At 37.9% G+C, this 26639-nt stretch overlaps 1 protein-coding gene across 3 annotated transcripts in view; it reads left to right on the forward strand.

Annotated features, from left to right (window-relative positions):
• SPIRE1 (spire type actin nucleation factor 1) overlaps positions 1–26639 on the forward strand; it is a 317606-nt gene that overhangs the window by 116563 nt on the left and 174404 nt on the right. For all 3 annotated transcript variants that reach the window (XM_054587329.1, XM_054587328.1, XM_054587330.1), the window contains exon 3: positions 15233–15463. In XM_054587329.1, the coding sequence (XP_054443304.1) occupies positions 15233–15463 (231 nt within the window). The remainder of the gene's footprint in view (positions 1–15232; positions 15464–26639) is intronic.

The following is a 26639-nucleotide window of genomic DNA, read 5'->3' on the forward strand; positions in this document are numbered from 1 at the left end:
AGCTTTTGGCTCTTTGGGGGTGTGGCCTCTTCCCGCGCAATGGAGACTACGGCAAGGAGAAGGAGTCGGGACTCCCCGGTTTCTCCTCCCGTTCTTTCCCCAATGCCTCCATTTCTAGTCTCCTCTCAGGGGCCTCTGGGCAGTTCTGTGACCCCTTCAGCCAAGGATCCAACCCCTGTGCGGACTGCGTTTCAATCGCAGGCAGTCTGGTTCATGTGCACCCCGCTTCTGCCTCTTTGGGGTCGCGCCTTTCCAGCCCACAATGGAGACTACTGAACAGGGAGGGAGTCGGGACTCCACAGTTCCTCCTCCCGTTCTTTCCCCAACGCCTCCGTCTCCAGTCTCTCCTCAAGGCTCTCCCAGCCAGTCTGCACTCAGCCCCGCAGCTCACATGCGTACAAGCTGTGTGCGGAGCGCACAAAAGGCAAGTTAATTGATTCCCTTATGCCTGAGCCAGATGGCTGCTGCAGAATGAGAGGTGAGTTATCACCTGGGCTCCACCGGCCGCCGTGTCAGTTCTCTTCACAAAGTTTTCCTCACCAGTCTTTTCCCAGGCACCAGCCCAACCTGCTGCCACCTCTACCCAGCGATCAAGGAGGGTGGCAGCAGCTGCAACTTTTGTGTTTGCCCTTTAAATGTCTTTTTGCATCCCCAGCCACCTGTCTCTGGCAGAGAGCACCCCTAAGCTTTTTGGGGTTGCGTTTTGCCTGTGTTTTCTCGGCTTTAGCTGCTGTTGTTTACGGGTTCCTGTTTATGATTCAGACCCAGTTCTTCTCGGGGGGAGCTAACTGGCCGTTTCAATGTCCCTCTGGTGCCAGTGCCCGTGGGCACCCAGCCCACCCTCTCGAGCCTCCACCGCAATTCTCACCCGTTGGGATGTGTGAGAGTAGAATCCACTGTCCGTGGCACCAAGGCTCCTCTCCCACTATCGCTCTACTGCTTTCCTGGTGATTACTCGATTATTTAGTTGCAATTCCAGTTTGGTTTTGGGAGGAGGTCAGCATGACTCCCTTTCACTCCTCCGACATCTTTCCGATCCTAAAAATGTCTTAATATACATCACACCATTTGCTCACCCAGACTGCCCTTTGCTAAAGTCACCAGTGACCAGTGCCTCACTAAAATCAGTAGATGTTTCCTAGACCTCCACTTACCTGTTATCCACATTCAATATTTGTATTTCTCTCATTGATTTTTGTGATTCATCTTTCCCTCCCTTCTACAATACTGTTGCTCCTTCACAGTTTAGTCTCTTGATTTCTAATTCTCTAATCACTAAGTGTTTGGTTTTTCTTCTCCACTTTCTATTGTTAGGCTGTCTCACTCTCGTGGCTTCATCAACCACTTAATTATATGCTAAGGAATCTCACTTTATGACCCTAGCTCATATCTCTCTTCTGCAGTCCTCATAGTTGCCTATCTAACATCTGTGATAGTGTTTTTCCCAGGTATCTGAACTTACCATCTTTCCCACTGAAGCTCTTCTATTCTTCCACTTTTCCTTATTGGTAAAGGATACCACTCTCAATTAGCCCAAGTAAGAAACCTAGGAATTACTTTGATTTCCTATTCCCTACATTTAAGGCATTGCCAATCCTACCCCCTATTAATACTTCCCCATAAAGGCTTTCTAAATTCTCACTATTTTCTTTCTACTCACTATTATTACCCTACCACAAGAAACCATTATCCCTAGGTTGGACTCTACTGAAGTAGCCTTATAACTAATCTTTCATGTCTGCTCCGCCCCATTTCTTATCCATTTAAAAAAAAAAAGATTTTATTTATTTATTTATTTATTTATTCTTAGAGACGGGAAGGAAGGGAGAAAGAAAGAGAAACATCAGTGTGTGGTTGCATCTTGCGTGCCCCCTAACCCAGGCATGTACCCTGCACTGAGAACCAAACTGGGACCCTTTGGTTTTCAGGCTAACACTCAATCCACTGAGCCACACCAGCCAGGGCCCATTTCTTATCCATTTTATAACACTGTAATTTCTGAGCCACACTATCTTTTTTTTTTAAATTAATAGGCTTTATTTATTTTAGAGCAATTTTAGGTTTATAGAAAACTTGGATGGAAAGTACAGAGTTCCTGCATACCTCTCAATACTCCTCCTCATTTCCCTGGTTATTTACATTTTGTATTAGTGTGATACATTTATTAGAATTGATGAAACAGTGTTGATAAATCATCAGCTAAAGACCATAGCTTAAATTAGAATTCATTCTTTGTTCTGTATATTCAGTGGGTGTTGACAAATATAAATGACATGTGTCCATCATTACTGTGTCATATAGAATAGTTTCACTGTCTTAAAAATCCCCTATGCTTCACAATTTTATCTCCTGCCTTCCCCAGATCCCTGGTGGTCACTGATGTTTTACAGACTCCATAGTTTTTCCTTTTCCTGAATATTATATAGTTAGAATTGTACCATACTTAGCTTTTTTTTCAGATTGGCTTCTTTTACTTACCAATATACTTTTAAGATTCTCCCATGTAATTTTTTAGTTTAATAGTTTGTTTCTTTTTCTTTTTATCTCTGAGTAATATTCCGTTGTATGGATGTATCACAGTTTTGTTTACTTACTGAAGAACATCTTGGTTGATTCCAAGTTTTGGTAATTATGAATAAAGTTAGTATAAACATTTGTGTGCAGGTTTTTGTGTAGGCATAAGTTTTAACTTTTGGATGTAGGTGGTAGTGGGGGTAATGTGGTTAAATACCAAGGAGTGTAATTGCTTGATTGTATGGTAACAGTATATTTAGTTGTGTAAAAAACGGCCAAAATATCTTCCTCAGAGGCTGAACCATTTTGTATTCTCACCAACAATTAATGAGAGTTCCTGATAAACTACATTCTTACCACTAGTGTTTTGGATACTAGCCATTCTAATAGGTATATAGTGGAATCTCAATTTTTTTTTAAATTTACAGTTCTCTATTGATCTGTGATATTGAGCATCATTTTATATGCTCTTTGCTAACTATATCTTCTCTTTTTTTGTTTATTTTATTTTTATTATTTTTATTTTATTTTTTAAATTTATAAATCATGTTTATTCTATTACAGTTGTCTCAGTTTTTACCCCTTTACCCCACTCCACCCATCCTACCCCCACCCCCTTCTCCCACAGTCAATTCCCACTCTGTTGTCCATGTTCATGGGTCAGTCATACATGTTCTTTGTCTAGTCCCTTCTCCTTCTTTCCACCATTGTCCTCTTTCCCCGACCCTTTGGTCCCTTTCAGTTTGTTCTATGTCTCTGTGCCTGTGGTTTATTTTGTTCGTTAGTTTATTTTGTTGAATAGATTCCACTTATAGGTGAGATCATATGGTATTTGTCTTTAATCAACTGGCTTATTTCACTTAGCTTAATATTCTCCACTTCCATCCATGGTGTCGCTAAAGACAGGAGTTCCATCTCTCTCTTCGTCCTTTCTTAAATGCAGATTGATTTTATTTATTTTTTAAATGTCAAAGTTAATTATAAAATATTAAAAAATTTAAAACCATTATAGAGTCTCATCAATTAAACTAACATGACACCTGCACAAAAATAATCAAGTAGATCAATGAAATATAATGAGCATTCTAGAGACAAACAAATATATCTGTCTGACAATGTAATATATGATTAAGTTGATATTTCAAATCAATGGGTAAAATAAGGCTTATTCAACAAAAGGTTCACGGACCACTATTCCTTGAAATAAAACAAATATAGAACCCTATTTCACACATTATACAAGAAAAGCTCAGGTGAGTTAAAAATGAATATGTAGAATCTAAGGAGTTTTAGAAGAAAATAGAACTAATATTTTTCATGACCTGAAGTAAAATATTCAACCCCAGAAGATATAAAGTAAATATTGAAAATATGACTATATTAAACATTTAAGACTATATAGTAATATACATATAAAAAAAGTTAAGACACAAGGAATAGAATAGAGAAGTATTTGCAACACATCTAAAACATTGGTTAATAGGATATTTTTTTGTTTGCTTTTTTTAGGGAAAAAAGTTCTACAAACCTTTAATCAATAAATGGATAAAGAATACCAAAAAGTCATTTAAAGCTTTTTTTTAAATAATAGAAAGAGGCAAGAAATATGCAAAAACTGGTTTAGTTTCAACAAATAATAAAGGAACAATTAAAATAACATCGTCGCAATCAGATAATGAGTATTAAAAATGTTGGTAATATCAAGTATTGGCAACTCTGAAAGGAACTGGGTATTCATAGAAACTTTTTCTTCATCTTAAAGCAGTCCCTTTAGCATATTTTGCAGTGCTGGTTTGGTGGAGGTGTATTCTCTAAGCCTTCTTTTGTCTGGGAAACTCCTTATTTTGCCTTCTATTTTCATTGAGAGCCTTGCTGGGTAGAGCAGTGTTAGAGGTTGCAGGTCTTTGCTTTTCATGACTTGGAATATTTCTTGCCATTCCCTTCTGGCTTGTAGTGTTTCTATTGAGAAGTCAGATGCTAGCTGTATTGGGGCTCCCTTATATATTACTGTCTCTTTCTCCCTTGCTTGCTTTAGGATTCTCTGTTTGTCTTTGGTATTTGCCATTTTAATGATGATGTGTCTTGGAGTGGGCCTCATTGGGTTCCTCTTCAATGGGAACCTCTGTGCTTCCTGGACTTGCATGATTTTTTCTCTCCTCCAACTAGGGAAGTTTTCCATCATTACTTTTTCAAACAGGTTCTCTATCCCTTCCTCATCATCTTCTTCTGGTATCCCTATTAAATGGATATCATTACATTTCAGGTTGTCCTGCATTTCCCTCAATGCCTCTTCATTGTTTTTGAATCTTTTTTCATTTTCTTGCTCTTTCTGGGATCATTTTTCTGCCTTGTCCTCCAGCTTGCTGATTCAGTCCTCAGCTTCATCTAGCCTATTTTCAATTCCTTCTACTGTGTTCTTCAAGTCAGAAATTGTATTCTTCATTTCCTCTTGTCTCATTGATAATTTCTATGTCCTTTTTCATGCTGACATAGTTTGCAGTAAGTTCCTCATAGTTTCCCTGTAGTTTTTGGTAATTCTGTCTGAGCTCACTGAGCTCTTTTAGCTTCCTTAGAACCATCCTTTGGAACTCAGTATCTGATAGTTTACTTGCCTCTATTTCATTTAGTTCTCTTTCTTGGGATTCTTCCTTTCCTTTTGAGTGGGGCATATTTCTTTGTCTTCCCATTATATTTGTGAGACTCTTCTCTTTTGCTTCTGATTCTTAAGTTGATCTTTCTTGATCTCCTGACTTTGTGATGTGAACTTCTATGATAGGAGACCACTGTTTTTACTTTCTGGATCTGCCTCTGATGATGTCAGATGTCATCCCTGTCTGACCTTAGGCAGTCTTTTTGAGACTTCCAGGAATCTACTGTCTGTGGCTGTCTCCTTCAGTTGTTAATCTATTCACTCTGCACTCAGCAGGGTGCCTTAGACAGCTCAGGTCGGGGCAGAGTCCCTCCTGGGGGCGGTGTTATTGGGTCCTCTCTAGCTGTGGCTGTATGGGGGAGGAGTCAGCACTGGAATCCCGCCAGCTACTCCCTCCGTTCTCTCCCCAAAGCCTCCATCTCCAGTCTCTCCTCAAGTGTCTCCAGACCTCTGTGCGCCCCCTTTAGCAAGGGATCTACTATCTGTGGCTACCACTCTGCACTGGGCAGGCAGCTTAGACAGCACAGAGCGGGGTGGAATCCCACCTAGGGGTGGTGCTTTTGGGTCCTTTGATGCTGGCACTGCTGACGGGGAGTGGTCTCTGCCTGACCAAGATGGCTGCTGCCGCATGGAGGAGGAGTCAGCACAGAGATCCTGCCGGCTACTCTTTCGGTTCTCTTCCCAAAGCCTCCTTCCCCAGTTTCTCCTCAGGCGTCTCTAGCCCACTCTGCCCCACGTTTTGCGGAGACCAGGGTAAGTGACTGCAAATAAAAATTTATGTGTTGACCCTTTAAACAGTTCTTTGCATCTCCAGCCACCTGTCTCTAGCAGAGAGCAACCCTGCTGCTCTTCGCAGCTGGCTGTTTTCTGAGTACTTTTTGGGCTCTGGTGCTGTGGGCAAGAGATCCCCGCTTTTGGTTTAGATCCCGCTCTTCTCAGGGGGATCCAACTGGCCATTTCAATGTCCTTCTGGTGCTGTTGCCTGTGGGCGCCCCGCCCGCCTTCGAGTCTCTACTGCACTCCTTACTGGTTAGATTGTGCTAAAGCCGATTCTTCTGTCTCTGAAGTTACAAGGTTCCTCTCTCACTCTTGTTCAGTTGTTTGCTCCAGGTGATTTCTCCACAATTTGGTTGTAATTCTAGGTTGTTTCTGGGAGGAGGTCAGTGTGACTTCCACTTACTCCTCCGCCATCTTGATTCCCTCTATATCTTTTTTGGTGATGTGTCCTGATCACTTACCCGTTTTGTAATTGGGTTATTTTCTTATTTTGTTTTAAGAGTTTGTAATATATTTTGGATACCAGTCATTTATCAGATATAGTTCAGCAGGTATTTTCTGTCATTGTGGCTTGTTTGGTTCTCTAAACAATGCCTTTCACATCGCAGAATTTTAAACTATAATAAGGTCTAACTTTTCAAATTTTTCATTCATGAGTTACACTTTTAGCATTATATTTAAAAGAATCACAAATCCAGCCCTGCAGAACTTGTGCCCTGTGGAGGAGTCCTCTGGCTGCAGCCAGCAGGGGCCCATAGTGTGGACGTTTTTGGAGAGCTTTTGAGGAAGTTATGGCAGACTCAGGCGATGTCAGAGATGCAAGAGAGAGGCATAATTATATGGCTTTGGGGTAGAGGGCTATTTTTCCCCTCTGCATGCAAGACTGGTGCCACAGCCCCTGCTCCCAGATCTGCTAGCTCCACACTCCTATCTACCACTGGCCCTGCCTTGCTGAGTTCACATGCTGTGGAGGAGACAGCTAGCTGCAGCCAACTTTGGCGCACTTGCAGACTTCTTTGGAACAGTCTAGGGAGAGAGGTTCAGGCAGACTTGGAGGGTGGTAGAGCAGCAGGCAGGTGGAGGTCAATTTCAGTGTGCCTTGGGACCTTTGCTAACCTGTTCCTGGGCTCTGGCTGGAAGCAAGCCTTGGTATGCAGCCTGGCCCCTCTCACTTGCACCTAGGCCCAATAGAGGTAGGCACAAACTGTGGATTACTTTGTAGCTCCATACAGGTAGCCAGGGCTGATCACAGGCAGAGCCTGACATTTATCTGAACTGGAATCTCTCACAGGAGGTCCCAGAACCAACATGCCTGGTGCTAGGCTTCAGACCATATCAGAGCACTACTCAGCTCCACAACAGCACACCCAAATGGAGATATCAGCAAGGACCACATGCTGGTGGGGCAAATCCTGCTTCATAAATCAGCAGTTAATAGTCAGCCAGCCTGAGGGTCAATACCACCCACAAAGGTGCCAAGAGCAATTAAGACTCAACTACTCTAGGAAGCCTCACATAACATACACAACAGACATTCCTGGAGCACCTAGCTCAAGTGATCAGGGAGCCTGCACCACTGAGCCTTTCAAGACACTTATAAGGCTACCATAGCAAGACTGGGAGACATAGCAGAGCTAATACATAGAAATAAATGTAGATAGGCAGCCAAAATGGAGAGACAAGGAAATATGCCCCAAAGGAGAAAACAGGAGAAATCCCCATGAAAAGAACTGAGTAAAATGGAGTCAATCAATCTACCAGATACAGTGTTCAAAACAAGGATTATAAGGATTCCCAAGGAACTTAAGAATGGATGAACTCAATGAGAACTTAAAAAAGAAATAGTAAACATAAAAAAGAACCAGTCAGAAGTGAATAATACAATATCTGAAGTAAAAAAAAATACAGTAGAAGGAATCAACAGCAAGTTAGATGAAGTAGAGGATTGAATTAGCAATTTGGAAGATGAGAGAGTACAAAACATCCAACCAGAAGAGCAAAAAGAAAAGAGATTTTAAAAAATGATAGCTTAAGGGACTTCTGGGACATGCTGTGTGACAACATTTGCGTCATATGGGTACCAGAAGGATAAGAGAGAGAGCAAGGGGTTGAGAACCTATTTGAAGAAATAATGACTTAAAACTTCTCTAACCTGGTGAAAAAAACAAAAGACACACAAGTCCAGGAAGCACAGACAGTCCCAAACAAGATGAACCCAAAAAGGCCCACTCCAAGGCACATCATAATTAAAATGCCAAAGGATAAAAACAAAAGGAGAATCTTAAAAGCAGCAAGAGGAAGTTAGTTACAAGAAAATCAACGATTAAGACTGTAAAGCAGATAAAACTTTTTAGGCCACAAAGGATTGGCAAGAAATATTCAAATTGATGAGAATCAAGGATCTACCACCAAAACTAATCTGTTGGGCCAGGCTCTTGTTAAAAATTGAAGGGGAGCCCTGATAGGTATGGCTCAGTGGATTGCTGGTTTGATTCCCAGTCAGCATACTTGTCTGGGTTGAGGCCAGGTCCCCAATTGAGAGTGTGTGCAAGAGGCAGTCATCAGTGTTTCTCTAGCACATTGATGTTTCCCTCTTTCTTCCTCCATTCCTCTATAAACAAGCAAGCAAACAAACAAACAAATAAAATCTTTTTTAAAAAATTGAATGCAAAATAAAGTTTCCCAGAAAGAAAATGCTAAAGGAGTTCATTACCACCAAACCAACATTAGAAGAAATGTTAAAGGGTCTTCTTTAAGAAGACGGAAGAATAAAAGAGGAACATAATTATAACGAATAAAGGCAATAAATATGTAGCTATCTTTAATCACTTTAAATAAAAATGAATTAAATGCTCCAATCAAAAGACAATATCTGAATGGATAAGCAAACAAGACCAATATATATGCTGTTTATAAGAGATCCACCTCAGAACAAAAGATATACACAGTCTAAAAGTAAAGGGGTAGAAAAACATACTTCATGCAAATGGAATATTAACAAAAAAAAAAAAGCTTGGTATCAATACATGTATCTGACAAAATAGACTTCAAGATAAAACCTGTACTAAGAGACAGAAAAGGACACTACATAATGATAAAGGGAACAATCCAATAAGAGTATATAACCCATGTAAACATTGATGTACCTAAATACGTAAAAAAGGAAATCTTGGTGGACATAAAAGGAGAGCTTGACAGTAATACAGTCATAGTAGTCCTTTAACCACCCCCCCATTGCCATTAACGGCATCGATGTATAGATCTTCCAGAGAGAAAAATCAACATGAAAATGGTGGCCTTGAATAACTCCCCAAATCAGATGGATTTAATTGACATCTCAGAGCATTTCACCCAAAAGCAGGATGGATTTAATGGACATCTCGGAGCATTTCATCCAAAAGCAGGCGAATATACATATATATATATATATATATATATATATATATATACACACACACACACACACACACACACACACACACACACACACACACACACACACAAACGTATATACACACATATACATGGACATATATAATTGATTATGCTATTACAATGGTCCCATTTTTTTGTCCCCTTTACTCCCCTCCGCCCTGCACCTCCCTCCCACCAGCATTACCCCCAACTTAGTTCATGTCCATGGGTCTTATATATAAGTTCTTTGGCTTCTCCATTTCTTAAATATTCTTGATCTCCCCCTATCTATTTTGTACCTACTATTAATGCTTCTTATTCCCTGTACCTTTTTCCCCATTCTCCCCCACTCCCTCCCCTCTGATCTCCATTTCTGTGATTCTGTTCCTCTTCTAGTTTTTGCTTAGTTTGTTTTTGTTTTTGCTTTTAGGTTCAGTTGTTGATGGTTGTGTTTGTTGTCATTTTACTGTTCATAGTTTCTGATCTTCTTCTTTTTCTTAAATAAGTCCCTTTAACATTTCATATAATAAGGGCTTGGTGATGAGGAACTCCTTTAACTTGACCGAGTCTGGGAAGCACTTTATCTGCCCTTCCATTCTAAATGATAGCTTTGCTGGACAGAGTAATCTCGGATGCAGGTCCTCGCCTTTCCTGACTTTGAACATTTCTTTCCAGCCCCTTCTTGCCTCAAGGTTTCTTTTGAGAAATCAGCTGATGGTCTTAGGGGAACTCCTTAGTAGGTAACAGTCTCCTTTTCTCTTGCTGCTTTTAAGATTCTCTCCTTATCTTTCATCTTGGGTAATGTAATTATGATGAGCTTTGGTGTGTGCTTCCTTGGGTCCAACCTCTTTAGGACACTCTGACCTTCCTGGATCTCCTGGAAGTCTGTTTCCTTCGCCAGATTGGGGAAGCTCCCCTTCATTACTTTTTCAAGTAAGTTTTCAATTTCTTGCTCTTCCTCTTCTACTTCTGGCATCCCTATGATTCGGGTGTTGGAACGTTTAAAGTTGTCCCAGAGGTCCTTAGGCCTCTCCTCATTTTTTTGAATTCTTATTTCTTCATTCCTTACTGGTTGAATGTTTATCTCCTCCTTCCGCTCCCAGTCGTTGATTTGAGTCCTGGTTTCCTTCCCTTCACTGTTGGTTCCCTGTACATTTTTCTTTATTTCACTTGCATAGTCTTCACTTTTTCCTCCATTTTGTGACCATACTCACCCATTTCTGTGAGCATCCTGACTACCATTGTTTTGAACTGTGCATCTGATAGGTGGGCTGTCTGTTCATCACTTAGCTCTATTCTGGAGCTTTGATCTGTTCTTTCATTTGGGCCCTATTTCTTTTGTCTCAGCGTGCCTGTTATGTTGGAAGGGGCGAAGCCTTAGGTATTGGCCAGGGCGGGGCAACCCAGCTTGCTGCATTATGACACTGTATGTGGGTGAGGGGTCCAGGAGGGAGCAATGCCACTTGCTCGGCTCTCGGCGGGCTTTCAGCCACTTCCCCTGCTACCCACAAGCAAATCGGGCGCTTCTAGCGCTGATTCCCAGGTGGGTGGGTTTGTGTACATTCTAGGACCCTGTGGGTCTCTCCAGTGAACTCTCCTGTGAGGCTGGCAGTTTCTCCTGCTGCCGCAACCCCTGCAGATTTTTATAGCGAGAGGTTTTGAGGCTTTCTTTTCCAGCACTGGAACCCTGGATTGTGAGGTCTGTCTTGCTCCCCAGCTGTTCCCCACAGTTTATCTGCATGGAAATGTGGGACTGCCCGGACCGTCAGCTGCTGTCTTGCCACGTGTCCTTCCCCTAACTCCTACCAGTCTTGATGAATGTTTCTTCTTGAACTCCTTGGTTATTGGACTTCCATACAGTTTGATTTTCTGGCAGTTCTCATTATTTTGTTTTTAAATTTGTTGTTGTCTTTTTGGTTGTGTGAGGAGGCAAAGTATATCTTCCTATGCCTCTGTGTTGGCCAGAAGTCCAGAATTTACATTCTTTTCAAGTGCACCTGAAAGATGTTTTAGGGTAGACCCCATGTTAGGACACAGAATGAGTGTCAATAAATTTAAAAAGATTGAAATCATATCAGGCTTCTTCTCTGGCCATAATGATATGAAACTAGAAATCAGTCACAAGAAAAGAGAAAACAAAAAAAAGAACATACAAACACATGGAAGCTATGTAACATGTTACTAAACAATGAATGGGTAAACAGTGAGATCAAGGGAGAAATCAAAAGACATGAAACAAATGAAATACAACAATCTAAACACAACAATCTAAAATCTATGGGACACTAGGAAAGCGATCCTAAGATGGAAATTTATAGCTTTACTGGCCTATCTCAAAAAACAAGAAAAGTCTCAAACTAACTTTACACTTAAAGGAACTAGGTTGGGGCAGGGGGCAGAAAACAAAGCCCAGTTAAGCGCTGGTCAGGCCTCAGTTCTCTTATCTTTAAAATCAGGATAATGTCTACCTTGCAGGATTGTGATGAATAAAGGAAATAATGTTCCTAATAAACTGGTACACAAGCTTATCATCTATTTGCAAGAGGACGTGAAAAGTTGAAGAAACTGTTTTTGTTTTAACTTTTGGGCTGGAGAAGAGGGGATTTTGGCAGTGAGGGATGATAATGAAGGCAGGAGTACCTACTGTTTGTTAAATGTCAGATAAAGTGCCAGCCACCATGCTTGACAACATTGGTATATACCATCTCCATTTAATCAGATTTGGCATTAAAGACTTTTGTGCTATTGTAATTTATACATGCTTAACAAAGATTTTTAAAGCACATACTCTGTGCAAAGCAAAGTTCTAGGCAGCATAGCAAATACCAGGAAGAATCATACATGATCCCTGTCCTGAAGTAATGGAGACAAATCCGTACTCAAATATTTTAAAAAGTAAAAGGCAGTATGAAGAGGAAGGGCAGATGAAGGGGACTAGCACTAGCATGGTAAGAGGAAGTCTTCATGTGGGTGCAGTGAGTTTATATAAACCAGCCTTGGGTGCTTTACATGAAACATTGCTGTTAATGCATCTGCCACTGCTCTTTAGTGAGGCTACCTTCAGTGACTGGGCATGGTTGGGTCTGCAGGCCAGAGGACATGCAGTTCCATTTATCTTTCTCTCTACTCCAGAGTTGTAGGGCTTTACAGCCAGCTATCACTAGCTAAGAGGTAATTCGACATGATGTTGTAGCAGCCTTAAATTTTCGAATATGTGGTTTTATATAATGCCTTCTTTCACTCACCCTTTATCAGGCAGTTAGGCTTAAAATCCACAGCTTTCTAGTATGCTTCTCTTGTTCCACTTAACTTAAAGTTTTACACTTTAATTCTTGTTTACTTTAATGAATGTTAGTCCATGTAAATGTGCAAGGGAGGACTGGTGCCAGTGTGACAGGACATGAATGATGATTTTCCATTTACCTGGAGATTGGTAATTAATATAAATATTTTAGATCTGACACTTCTGTTTCTGTTGGATTTTCTTAACATTTTTACAGGTTTTGGCAAATGAGCTTCTAAAATTAGTATAAATGTATATCCAGGCAAGCTGGTATATCTGTTTACTGTTATGTTTCAATTTTTATGGTGGTCCCTCATTATCCCCAACTCAAGACTGTGTCTAAAGAACTTGGTATATGCTTTTCTAGCAAACAATTGAAAGTTCTCTCAGTCCATGAAAGTGGTAAGTCACCTGGTGTACTTGTGAGTCTAATAGGGCACAACTTTTTTATGCTGTGTTTCCAAAAGATTGGGGTAAATATAGAACTACTTTGTGACTCAGGTTTTAAAAAAGGTGAGTAGATTTGGTGGGACATTTAAACCAGGTCATGTGTAGTTTGTCCTTGACCTAGGAGACCCTCCAGAAAGTCTCAGAGCTGTTTGGGGCTGGATTACCATTATGGTGGTCTGTTGGAATAAGAAAGATTGAACTGACAGGTGTTTTTGCCTATATCCATAAATTCCATATCCTACTTTAAATTGTACACATATGAGGGGAAGGAATATATTTTGGCTTATTTATTGATTAACTATTGAATCTTTGCTGTTTATAAAAAGCTGAATAATAAATATGAATCATATAGCATTTTGCCTTTAAGGAGTTTGGTCTTATTAGGGAATTAAGATATGTGCATAATTTGCTATAATCTAAGTTAAAAAGTGAAATGTACCACACAAAGGTACAAGTCATTGTCAATAGGATTCTGAGGAAAAAGTGATTGCTGTCATTTAGTGAAGAAAGGTGGGCAGAGACTGTGATGTGAAGGTGGAATCAGGGTCAGCAAATTATCACAGATTCCTTGAGTAGGGGGATGGAAAAATTTGGTAGAATTTGGACGTATAAAAATATAGGAAAAAGACCATGTAGAAAATAGGAATGATACTGAATAATGGCATAAAGATAAAATTTCTTGTATCTTCTTCAATAAATGACCCTATTTTCACATTGCATGGCTGGATACTTTCTGGACAGACCTATGTACACAACATTGCTTCTGATCAAGGAATTCACTTCACAGCAAGTGAAGTGTGGCAATGGACCCATGTTCATGGGCTTCACTATTTTCCACCACCCTGAAATGGCAGTCTTGATACAATGATGGAATGACCTTTTGAAAGACTCAGTTACAGTGACAACTAGGTGATAACACCTCTCAGGGTCTTCCAGAAAACTTTATATGCTCTAAGTCATCATGCAGTACATAGTACTTTTTTTCTCATATGCAAGATTCACAGAGTCAGGAATCAAGAGTGAGAAACTGTTTCCACTCTGCTTGTGCTCTGCTGCCTCAGAGGCCTTAATTCCAAAGGGAGGAATGCTTCCACCAGGCAGCACAATGATTCCATTCAATTAGAAGTCAAGACTCACCTGGCTACTTCTGTTCCCTCATGCCTATGAATCAGTGGCAAAAAAAAAGGAGTTACTGTGCTGTCTGGGGTGATTGATCCTGATTCCCAAGGGGAAATTGGAGTGCTGCTCTGCAATGGAATAAGGAAAAATATGTCTGGAGTATAGGAGATCCCTTCTGGTGTCTCTTAGAACTGTGCCCTGTGACTAAGGTCAGTGGAAAACTGCAAATTAATGCAGGCAAGAATACTGACAGCCCAGACCCTTTGAGAATGAAGGTTTGGGTTACCCCATGAGGTAAAGAACACATTCAGCTGAGGTGCTTACTGAAAGCAAATGGTATTGAAAGAAAGTAGTTATAAATACCAGCTATCACCACGTGACCAGTTACAGAAACAAAGACTGTTATTATCATGGGTACTTCCTCCTTATTTTGTTTTGAACATTTTGTGTGTGTGTTTCTCAAGTATCTTTGTTTTCTTCCATCTCAGATCCCCTTACTACCTAACATAAGATGTATTGACTTTTTATCATAGTATTTAAGCATTGTTAATTTATATCCTGTATTTAAGTTATGAGATATCAAAAGATATAAACATCGCCTAAGGATATAAACATCACCTAAGAACTTTGATCCTCTTTTGGGGAAGGGCTTAATCCATTTTTTGTTGTATGCAGGATAGTTGTATCCTGTTAAATGGAAATGTTACCTTGTAATTGTCTAATTTCAGGGATGAGTGTTTAAGGAGTTGTATCTGAATGCCAAGTTGACAAGGAGTGGACTTGTGATGATTAAGTTTATGAGTCAGTTTGATTGAGCCATGGGTCATCCAAATATTTGATCAAACGTTATTTTGGGTGTTTCCATAAGTGTTTTTAAATGAGATTAACATTTAAATTGGTAGACTGAGTAAAGCAGATTGCCCTCCCTAATGTGAGTGGGCCTTATCTAATCAGTTGAAGGCCTTACAACTAGAACTGTAAAATGTGTAGTCATCTCCATTAACTCCCTTTTTTAATGTTTCTAGGTTATTGAATCATTGGGAATTATTATTTATAAAGCATTGGACTATGGTTTGAAGGAGAATGAAGAAAGGGAACTAAGTCCTCCCCTGGAACAGCTCATTGATCACATGGCCAATACGGTAGAAGCAGATGGTAGCAATGATGAGGGTTATGAGGCTGCAGATGAAGGCCTGGAAGATGAAGATGAAAAGAAAAAAATCTCAGCCATCCGCTCATATAGAGATGTCATGAAGGTAAAGCAGCAGTTTACGTAGTACTTGTTTCTTTCGAGAATTATTTCACATTAAAAAATTGGTGATTCAGCACTTGATAATAATTCCTAGACATTTAGCTGAAAGTGAAATGAAGCAGGAACTAAAACACTCTCAATGCTGTGATTTGTTCAAAGCTGTAATATGACCTTTTAAAAATCAATTTTAGATACTATGTTCTTTATCATTACAGTTTGCCTTCAACTGACTTATGCATTTTCCTTTTTAAAATGGCATAAACAACTATGATCCATTTACTTATATGAAGATTCTGAATCTGAACTGATTCAGCTGATTATTTTCCTTTGCTTTCTTGACCTACCCAGTGCTACTTACGTGTAATGAAACAAGTTCTGTAGCTTAGAGTTTTTCCTCTTTAGTTAAGTTTTCCTATGTACTCAACAGCTGTAATTTCTGCAATGCTACGTGCACAGAGATTAAAATTAAAGCAGATTTATCAAATTAGTTTTAAAAGAGCATTCTGTTTAAAATTATTTATGCATGATGTTTACTAGATTTTGTAAGCAGTATTGGCTATATATCACTTATTCTCCAACTTTTCATAAAGAATTTCAGAGACAAAAGAAAGGAACCATGTAGACAGTACTTCTTGAATATACAGCCTAAGTCTTGCTCCTTCTTAGATAATAAATCTCTCAGGAACTCTGGAATGGGACTATACAGTTATGATTCTTACAAAATTCAGATATATTCTTTAGTTATGTTAATACCCATAACCAAACAGCATATAGAGGTAAAATACCCTCATATATACACATAGATAGATAGATAGATAGATAGATAGATAGATAGATAGATAGATATGTCACACTGTATGCATTTTATTTTTTCTGGATGTTAAGGAATATTTAAAAAAATATATATATATATACACACACACTTAAAGGCCAAATAAAACTTTCTGTAGACACAATGACCTACGTATTCTCTGTAGACCAATGATATATAGTGATTAAAAGTGAAGAGTAAAAGATTTTCCACTAAGGAACAAAACTGCTTACACCTCTAAAACCAAGCTAACCACTTTTTTGGTAGTGGGTGTGTGGAGAGGGTAGGAAGGGTTGGTAAACAAGGAGTGGTGAAGAAGCAAGGGAACACCTACCTAAGCCACTGTATCAATTAAATTAACCCTAGCACCAATAGGATGATAGATGTCATAGCCAGATTGCTCTCTTATACTACATCCTTGGAAGATACGGGCTAGAGATTCATTGGACTCCTACAATTCTTATTCAGTGGTATTAAATATACTAACTTACAAAACAAATTTTTGGGTATTAAGTAATTAGAACTGATCATTTTTATTTTGTGATATTATTTTAATTTGATCTGCTGTGTCTGCCCTCTTACTGCTATTGTAATATGAAAAATAATAATTAAGAGAGTGTTTAAAAAACAGTTTATATAGAGTGGAGAAAAATTGCAAGTATACTAGTTCAGTTACATTTTTAGGAAATTTGTTAGAAACTATCATATCATCACCTCTTATTTTTTTCTATTCTAACCCAAACTGATCAATAAAAATTTCCACATCTATAACAATATATTCTGAACTTTTAACTTCAGTGAAGTGAGATGAAAAATAACTGCTGAAACATTTGACATACTGAAATTTTAAAGTATCATAAAATCCATTATTTATGGCCATATAGTGACACAAATGAGTTTCTGATTTTGTTAGTAGGTTGAAATATGCAATTAATGAAGTGAGTCTTTGTTTACTTTGTTGGAGAAAAGGAAAGAATTAGCTGAAGAAAACTGCTTTCTCTTTCTTGGAAATGGAAATGTAGAACTAAGACTGAGTACTATAAATAATAGAATATTTAGGAAATTGGAGACAATTTGTTTTCAATTTTTAGTGAGCAAGACCTCTTTAGTGTGCACCTTTTTCCCTGAATAGTTATTTGTTTCTACTGATCTTTTAATTTTATGTTTTAATATGTCATGTTATAGTTGAAAAGTGCTTTCACATCCATTGTGATCTGAGCATTATAACTCTTATGAGATAGATTGCGTAGGCATTTTTATACCCACTTTACAAATGAAAGAATTGAGGCTTACAGGTGTGTGACTTGTCCCATTTTATAGAACTGAGAGAGAGGAAGAGTGGATAATGTGATTAAATTCAGAGGCTTATAGTCAGGTAGGAGTTACACTGAAACCCTGGTTTTGCTATTTTCTGTACCATGTTACCCTGGATTATTTAATCATGGGATCCTTATTCTTCTGTAAAGTGAGAATAATATTTGCTTGATTGAGTTCTTGTGCAGATTAAATTAGATGGCATAACCAATATCAACTGTAGTGCTTGTTGTGAATAAAAATTTAATAGTATTTACTATATACCAGGCATTTTTCTAGGTGCTAAGGACATAGCAGTAAACAATATACAAATGATCCCTATCTTTATGGTTCTTAATTGAAATGAAGAAAAACAATGTAAACAAGTAAAGCATAAACACATACAGTTTTTTTCTCACTTATTACAGGGCTTTTTGACACATAGATCTGAATAAATTGCAGGCACAAATTTATGTCAGAGGTAGAACATATTTTTCCCTTAAATTAATATTTTCCTTTTAAGTACTTTCTAAGAAATACATATGACTAAGTGAAGTCTTTCAAGTAGCATTAATAAAAGATCACTCTTAAAAATTATCTTCAGATCTTTAATATATCCTCGAAAAGATTCATTCAATTAATATTAATCAAAAAGAAAAGAGATTGTAGACATGAAGTACACAGTGGTGGTGATGGCCAGTAAAGTGTACAGGAAAGGAAGATTGCAAGATTAAGAATGGTGGAACAGTAGGGCATAAGGCAGTGGACAGTTAGGGAGAGTAAATGAAATGGTGTAGGATCTATAAAAAGTGTTTGGGAAATGACTGAAATTACTATAAGATTAGTACATAAACAAAATTCTTCATTTGAGAGGAATGTAAAAGTATCAGCTTATTTATGCACTCATTTACCCTTTCAAATATTCAGGAAGCATTTAGTGTGCCTTTTTGTGTGCCGAGTGCTCTATCAGGCTCTTAGGTTGCTGAGATGAACTTAACTAGGGTTAAGTGATCCCCAGTGAGATAAAAATTACAGATCAGGTATGTAGGACCAACCTTGCCTATATACTACCTTTGTGAAAATTGGAAATAGGCTTTCCTTCTTCAAGATACTTTATTTCCACCTTTAAGAAAATTGTTGTAGTATAAATTTGCAAGATCTGATACATGCAGGATATAATTCTAGATGTAATACCCTTATGAACAGTCTGAAAATATGGAAGTGGCAGTCCAACACATGCACATGAGATGCTTGGAGAGCACAGAGAGAGGCACTGAACTCCTTTAAACAATCCAGTCCCCCTAATAATAAGGGAATGCAAATAAAGCAATACCATTTGCAACTCTTTTGCAAGGAATAATATACTTTTGTTGAAATTTGAAATTACAGTAATTTTTTTCACTCAGTAACTGATAGCTGCAATGTAAATTTACATAGTCTTTTATAAAACAATATGACAGTATATTAAAGAGTCTAAAAACTCTTCACTATGTATAATAGCAAAAAGCTAGAAATAACCTAGATGTCCATTAAGAGGGAGATGGTTGAATTAAGTATGATACAGCCAATCAGTGGATTGCTATGTAGCCATCAAGAAGATTGAGGAATGATCTCCAGGATACTGTTTACATTGGGGGGGGGGCGGGGGGGGGAATGTAGAAAAGTATATACAGGGTGCCAGCATTTACCTAAGAAAAAGTATGGAACTTCTGGTCAAGATAGGAGCATAGGTAAACATGGCTCGCCTCCTCTCACAACCATCGCAAAAATTACTACTAAACTAAAGAAAATAGCACCCAGAATCGTCAGAAAATTGATCTGTATGGAAGTCCAGCAACCAAGGAATTAAAGAAGTCACATTCATCCAGACAGGTAAGAGGGACAGAGATGTGGAGACACAAAACAGGCAGTCTCACACCCACATGTAGTTAAAAATCAGGAGGGATACCTTGGGAGCGATGGATCCTAAACCCACACCAGACCACCTAGCCCAGGGTTACAGCACCAGGAAGATAAGTACCCGAAACTTCTGGCTATGAAAATCAGTGGGGATTGGAGTGGCTGAAGAAACTGCAAGATTCTCAGGAGTCTCTTCTTAAAAGGCCTTCAAGGAACTTAGGATCTTCACAGACTCACTTTCTCTGAGCTTCAGTACTAGGGCAGCAGCTGGAAGGGCACCAGTGGCTACAGGGAGAAACTGAAGTGTCTGGCACCAGGACAAATGCGAGAGGACACCTTCCTCTTGGGCAAAACTCCAGAGGCCTGACAGCAGCATTGTCCCTTTTGTGAGTCCTCCCTCACACAGGGCCACAGAGGAGCACACCATCTTAGAGACTCCATCAATCTAGGCACACAGGTTATTCTACCCTAGCGATTACCTAGGACTCTGCCCCATCCAACTTACCAGTCAGTACACTTTTCTACAATAGGCCATGCTACTAAGACATGGAGTCAGAGCAGCTCTACGTAATACATAGAAACAAACGCAGGGAGGCTGCCAGGACAAGGAGACAAAAAAACATGGCCCAAATGAAAGAACAGATAGTAACTCCAGAAAAAGAGCTAAACAAAATGGAGATAAGCAATCTACCAGATGCAGAGTTCAAAACACTGATTATTAGGATGCTCAAGGAACTCATTGGGTAGAAATGAAGATTACACTAAGTGAAATGAAGAAAAATTTACAGGGAATAAACAGTAGAGTTGATGAAGCCAAGATCAGATCAACGATTTGGAACATAAAGAAGAAAACAACACAATCAGAGCAACAAGAAGAAAAAAGAATCCAAAAAAACAAGAGTAGGGTAAAGAGCCTATGGGACAACTTCAAACGTGCCACCATTTGAATCATAGGAGTGCCAGAAGGTGAAGAGAAAGAGCAAGAAATTGAAAACTTATTTGTAAAAGTAATGAAAGAAAACTTCCCTAATTTGGTGAAGGAAACAGACATACAAGTCCAGGAAGCAGAGTCCCAAACAAGATGGACTTAAGAGGACCACACCAAGACACCTTATAATTAAAATGCCAAAGGTTAAAGACAAAGAGAGAATCTTAAAAGCAGCAAGAGAAAAGCAGATAGTTACCTACAGGGGAGTTCCCATAAGACTGTCAGCTGATTTTTCAAAAGAAACTGCAGGCTAGAAGGGACTGGCATAAGTATTCAAAGTAATGAAAAGCAAGGACCTATAACCTAGAGTACTCTATGCAGCAACTGTCATTTAGAATTGAAGGCAGATAAAGTGCTTCCTAGACAAGGTAAAGCTAAGTGAGTTCATCATCACCAAGCCACTATTATTTGAAATGTTAAAGGGACTTATTTAACAAAACAAGATCAAAACTACGAACATTAAAATGACAATAAATTCACATCTATCAACAATTGAATCTAAAAAACTAAGCAAACAAGCAGAACAAAAACAGAATCATAGATATGGAGGTCATTTGGAGGGTTATTAGCTGTGAGGGAGAAGAAGGAGAATGGGGGGAAAGGTGCAGGAAATTGGTAGGTACAGAATTGGCAGGGGGATGTTGAGAACAATATAGGAAACAGAGTAGCCAAAGAACTTAAATGCATGACCCATGGACATGAACTAAGAAGGTGGATTATTGGAGGGAATGGGGGGTGCCAGGTGGAGGAGGGCCAAGGGGGGGAAATTGGAACAACTGTAATAGCATAGTCAATAAAATACATAATAAAAAAGAAACGGTATGGATAAGAATATATAAAAAAAGTCTTGATTATATTTTTAAAAAATAGGAAAGATAAAACTTTTAAAAAAGTTAGCTCTAAGTATTTTGGATTAAAGCACACCAAATATTCTAAATTCTATGAACATGTAAATGATAATTTATAAAATCCTCATTGGTCACTTTTAGAAGCTGCTTGAAAACCTCCTCCTCCTCCTTCTTCTTCCTTCTTCTCCTTCTTTTTTTCTTCTTCTTCTTTCTCCTCCCTCCTTCCCCCATTCACTCCTTCCCCATCTCCTTCTCCTCCTCCTCCTCCTTATTATTATTATTATTATTATTATTTACAATCATCACCAGAGAACATGCTTCTTGATTTTAGAGAAGGCGGAGGGGAGAAACAGAGAAACATCAACTTGAGAAACATCCATCAGTTGTTTCTCATACACTCCCCAATGGGGGCCCAAAGCCACAACCTAGGCCTCCTGACTGAGAAGTGAACTCACAACCTTTCGGTTTACAGGATGACTCTCCAACCAAGTGAGCCCAACTTATTCTGAAAATTTGCAAATTAACAGGACATTCATTCTGCTTTTCCATATGAATAACACCTCAAGGTAACAAAATAGTTTTGGACAAATTTCTCTTTATAAAAGTATTCCAGCTAATACATGAAAAAGAAATGATAAGGATTGCAAATGGTAAAATTCTAATCCTAAAGAAATAATAGCAATCATTGTGGCATCACAACAGACCAACCGACTATATGCCTCCTGATGGAAGTATACACTGTCTACATAGTATTCGTGCCAAAAAAAAAAAAAACCCCTCAAACTTCAATCTTACCAACTCTCTAGGTTAAACTAACCTAGCTGTCAATTTACAGGAAATCCAGGAGGCATAGAAACATTTTAAATAATACCATAGAGATGAATCAGCAAAATACAGACTGTGGGAAACTCAATAGGAATAATCACATAATTTCTTTGACAAGTAAATGACAAACTTAAAAAAAGAGGTGAAGCTTAGGTTGAAAGAGACTTGATACATAATAACCAATTGCAATATGTAGATCTTATGTGGCTCCTGATTAAAAGAAATAATTGTAAAACTGTGTATATATTTGAGATAATCAGGAAAATTTCACCTCTTACTCTATTGTTGATTTTATTAGGAATTATTCACATTTTAGATAGGATAATAGTGTTGTGGTTATATTTTTTTTAAAAAAGAACTTATCTTTTAGATATATATGCTGAAATATTTACATATGAAATTCAGATAGCTGAGATTTGCTATAAAATAATCCTAAAGAGTGGGGCTTGAGTGGGTTAGGATGTACATAAAACAAGATTGGCCATGGGATTGATCATTGTTAAGTTAGCTGAAAGATACATGGTGATTCATTATACTGTTCAGTTAGGTTTGTATATGTTTGAAATTTTTTCATATTAAAAATGAAATTATCCAGAGCAATCCTTTGTCTTAATAATACCACTGTTAGAGATTTTTTAAAGAATTAAAATTTTAAAATAGAGATATAATTGATATGTAATATCATATCACTAGTTTTGGATACATAAAATAATGATTCGATATATGTGTATATTGGGATATGATCACTATGATAAATCTGGTTAACACTTATCACCACATATAGTTGCAATTATTTTTTCTTGTTATGAAAACTTTTAAGATCTATTCTTTTAGTGTCCAAATAACACAATGCAGTACTATTAACTATAGTCACCAGGCTGTATATTACATTCCCAGGTCTTAGTTATTTTATAGTTGGAAGTGTGTACCTTTTAACCACTTTCACCCATTTAACCCATTTCACCCACCCCTACACCTGCCTCTGGCAGCTACCAATCTGTTCTCTGTGCAAAGAGATAATTTTTAAAAGAAAATGTCACATAGATACATAAAGATGTATATTGTATCAGTGTTTATACCATTTTTTTTTAACAGATCAGCAAAGTTTACTTAATTAATTTTAGAGAGGGAGAAAGAATGGGAGAAAAACATCAATGTGTGGTTGTACCTTGCGCACCCCCTGCTGGGGACCTGGCCTGCAGTCCAAGCATGTGCCCTGCACTGGGAATCAAAACAGGCAACCCTTTGGTTTGCAGGCTGGCGCTTAATCCACTGAGCCACACCAACTAGTGTTTATACTTTTCTAAAACTGGATATAGTACTGGCGGGGTGGGTCAGTTGGTTGGAGTGTTGTTCCATACACCAAAAGGTTGTAGGTTTGATTTTTCATTGGGCACATACCTAGGTTTTGGATACGATCCCCAGTCTGGGCACATAGGGGAGGCAACTGATACATGTTTCTCTCTCACAACTTTCTCTCTCTCTCCCTCCCTCCCTCCCTCTCTCTCTCCCCACCTCTCCCCTCCACCTTGCTCCCTCCCTCTTCCCTTTCCTCTCTCTAAAATCAATAAACATATACTTGGGTGAGAAGTTAAAAAACTGGAAATAAATGACTCATTAAGAAACGGTATATCAACTAGATGGACTCTTACATAGTCTTTATAATTTGTGTGGGTTATGGAACATATGGGAAAGTTTTTAATAAATGGAAAGAAGACTATAAAGTTCTATATATACTCTTCTATGGATAAAGAGGAAACTGCGATGATTTGATGTGGAAGTCCCCGTCCTACGGAGTCCACCTGGCCATCCCGGATGAAAAAATAAGTCATCCCAGACATACTTGGTCTGCCAGGAGAAAGGGGTGGTGATTTCCCTCTAGTGTAGAATGCCCCAAACTCTTCCTTGAAGTGGGTTTTATTGGAATCATTAGGTGCAGGCAAAGCTTATTAATCAATACCTAAAGGCTGTATTTACAGAAAACAGAGATCATGGATAACAATTGAAGGAACACATAGATTTGCCTCAGGTCAGGGTCTGTTAGACATGTTGATGTATGATGTGACAAATCCTAAATATCTCAAAAGATACAATCTTGATTATGCCTTTTCTTTCTTCTGTAGTCTCTAAACAACAGGTGACTTGGATTTCTAAATATTTAAACAAAAAATGTATTCTTGATTGTGCCAAAAATTTTCAAAAACTTTATGGTATCTTACTATGTAGCAGTCTGATTAATTAGGGTAAAAGGCTCATGGATAATAAATAAAATTCCTGAGTTACTGGAATACATCTTTAATTTGATATTGAATAAAAATTTTTCTTTTAGTTGATGCATTGCTTCAAAATATAGATACTAACTTATCTGGGAAAAAATGACATGTTTCAAAATGTCAGAACCTATTATAGGCTCTCTTTTATCTAATCACATCCATCTAGTCAAGGTTTGCTGACAATTTGAAGTTTTGTTGAAAATATATAATAAGGGTCTATGTGTTTAATGAAGTTTCTGTGAAAGTTTATTTGGGTTGTAGCAACATTATTAATGGTTCTATATAGGGAATCCAGATAATGGACTTGTCAAGTTGACTTGATTTTCAGAGTTCCAGGTATCAGGATTGAAACTTTAAGCAAAGAACTAAAAAATGTGTTGTTTTTTTTTTAATGGGAATTTGAGAACCAAAAAATAAAATAACTGAAATAAAAGCTTGGTATATGGGTTTAATAGACTAGGAAGAGCTGAAGAGAAATGAGTGAAGTATAATATAACCAGAATGAAACACAGAGACACAATAGAACAAAAATACAGAATAAAGGGTAAGTACATGTAATTAAAGTTCTAACTAGAGCAAAGAGGCAGGATGGGTGGAATATTTAAAGACTGGAATATATGCTGACTTAAGAATTATTCAAAATGCTAGAAAATACTATGCCATGGTTTCAGAAAGCCATACAAACCAAGAGTAAGATAAATAAAATGAAAATTACACTCAAACTGCTAGTAATTACAAACAGAAAATCTAAAACCAGCCAGAGAAAAAAATTAGACTTGCACCTGACTTCTCAACAGAAACAATGGAAGCTATAGGACAGAAAGGAATAATATATTCAAAATTCTAAAATAGAACCTAAAATTCTTTACCTAATGAAATATCTTTCCGTGTTAAAGGTAAAGTAGGTATTGTTTTGACAGACAAAAACAAAAGTAACCTAAAGCAGGAGTCATCAGACTATAGGTGGCATTTACAGCTGTTGGAGTAGACAAGATCAGTTAAATGAGTAGAAAGAAATCAAATTCAAGATTGAACCTTTAAAACTTCAACATTTTGGTTTAACTCTATAATTTATTCATAGAACAAGGGAAGATAGGTTAAGAGATTACATGGCCCAATCCTTTCCTTTTAGAAATGAATTGAAACCTAGCAGTGTTCAAGGTCATATAACTTCATATTGATAGATACAGGACAGAAACTGCTCCTTCTAATTGTGTTCCTCTACCCCGACAGTGTGTCCCTTTTTTTGTAATTGTAAAAATGATTGTGTTGCATGCTTACTGTATACCATGTACTATGCTTAAGCACATTAAGAACATTATTTTCTTCAATATAAAGGTAATATACAATCATTCTAGGGTAGAGTACCTAAGAACTTGGGCTCCAGAGTTAGACTGCCTGGGTTCAATTCCAATTCTGTGGGCTAGATCTGTGACTTTGGGTAAATTATTCTGCTGTTCTAAATTCTAAATTGGGTTATGCCAAGGATTAAAGATGCGATGCATATAAACACAAAAACAAAATATTAAGCAATTAATTGACACTGAAATAACCCCTGGGATTATTTCTCTGTGGGATTGTTTCTCCCACATCTCAATGGCGACTTCGTGGAATTTTGTTGTTATTTGTTAATTTTTTTTAAACATTAAGTTGTGGTGAAATATATGTAGCAAATTTTACCATTTTAATAACTTTTTATTTTATTTTTTCCTTCCGTCATCATGTATTTGACCACTTTTAACCCTCTGTTACCCACCCCCCCCACCTTTCCCTCTGGTAACTACCATACTGTTGTCTGAGTCTGTGAGTTTTTATTTGTCTTGTTTATTGTTGCTTTCAGTTTTATATACCACATTAGTGAAATCATGTAGTTTTTTCCATTAATAATTTTAAAGTATACAATTTAATGGCATTAAGAATACTCCCTATATTGTCCAACCATCACTACTGTCTGTTTCTTGAGCTTTTTTATTACCTCAGATGGAAACCCCATACTCATCACTCCCTATCCCTTCTCCTTCAGCCCCTGGGAACCACTAATCCGCTTTCTGTCTCTGAGGATTTGTGTATTCTGGGTCATTCATATAATGGAATTATATAATACATGATCTTTTCCTTTTTTTTTTTTTTTTACTTAGCATAATATTTTTAAGGTTCATCCATGTTATAACATATGTCAGTACTTTATTTATGGCTGAATAAGATTCCATTGTATACCACATTTTTTTAATCCACTTATCAGT

This window comes from Pteronotus mesoamericanus, unplaced genomic scaffold (genome assembly GCF_021234165.1).
Source record: "Pteronotus mesoamericanus isolate MK-2021 breed Mesoamerican mustached bat unplaced genomic scaffold, CSHL_Meso_final scaffold_118, whole genome shotgun sequence".
Lineage (NCBI taxonomy): Eukaryota > Metazoa > Chordata > Mammalia > Chiroptera > Mormoopidae > Pteronotus > Pteronotus mesoamericanus.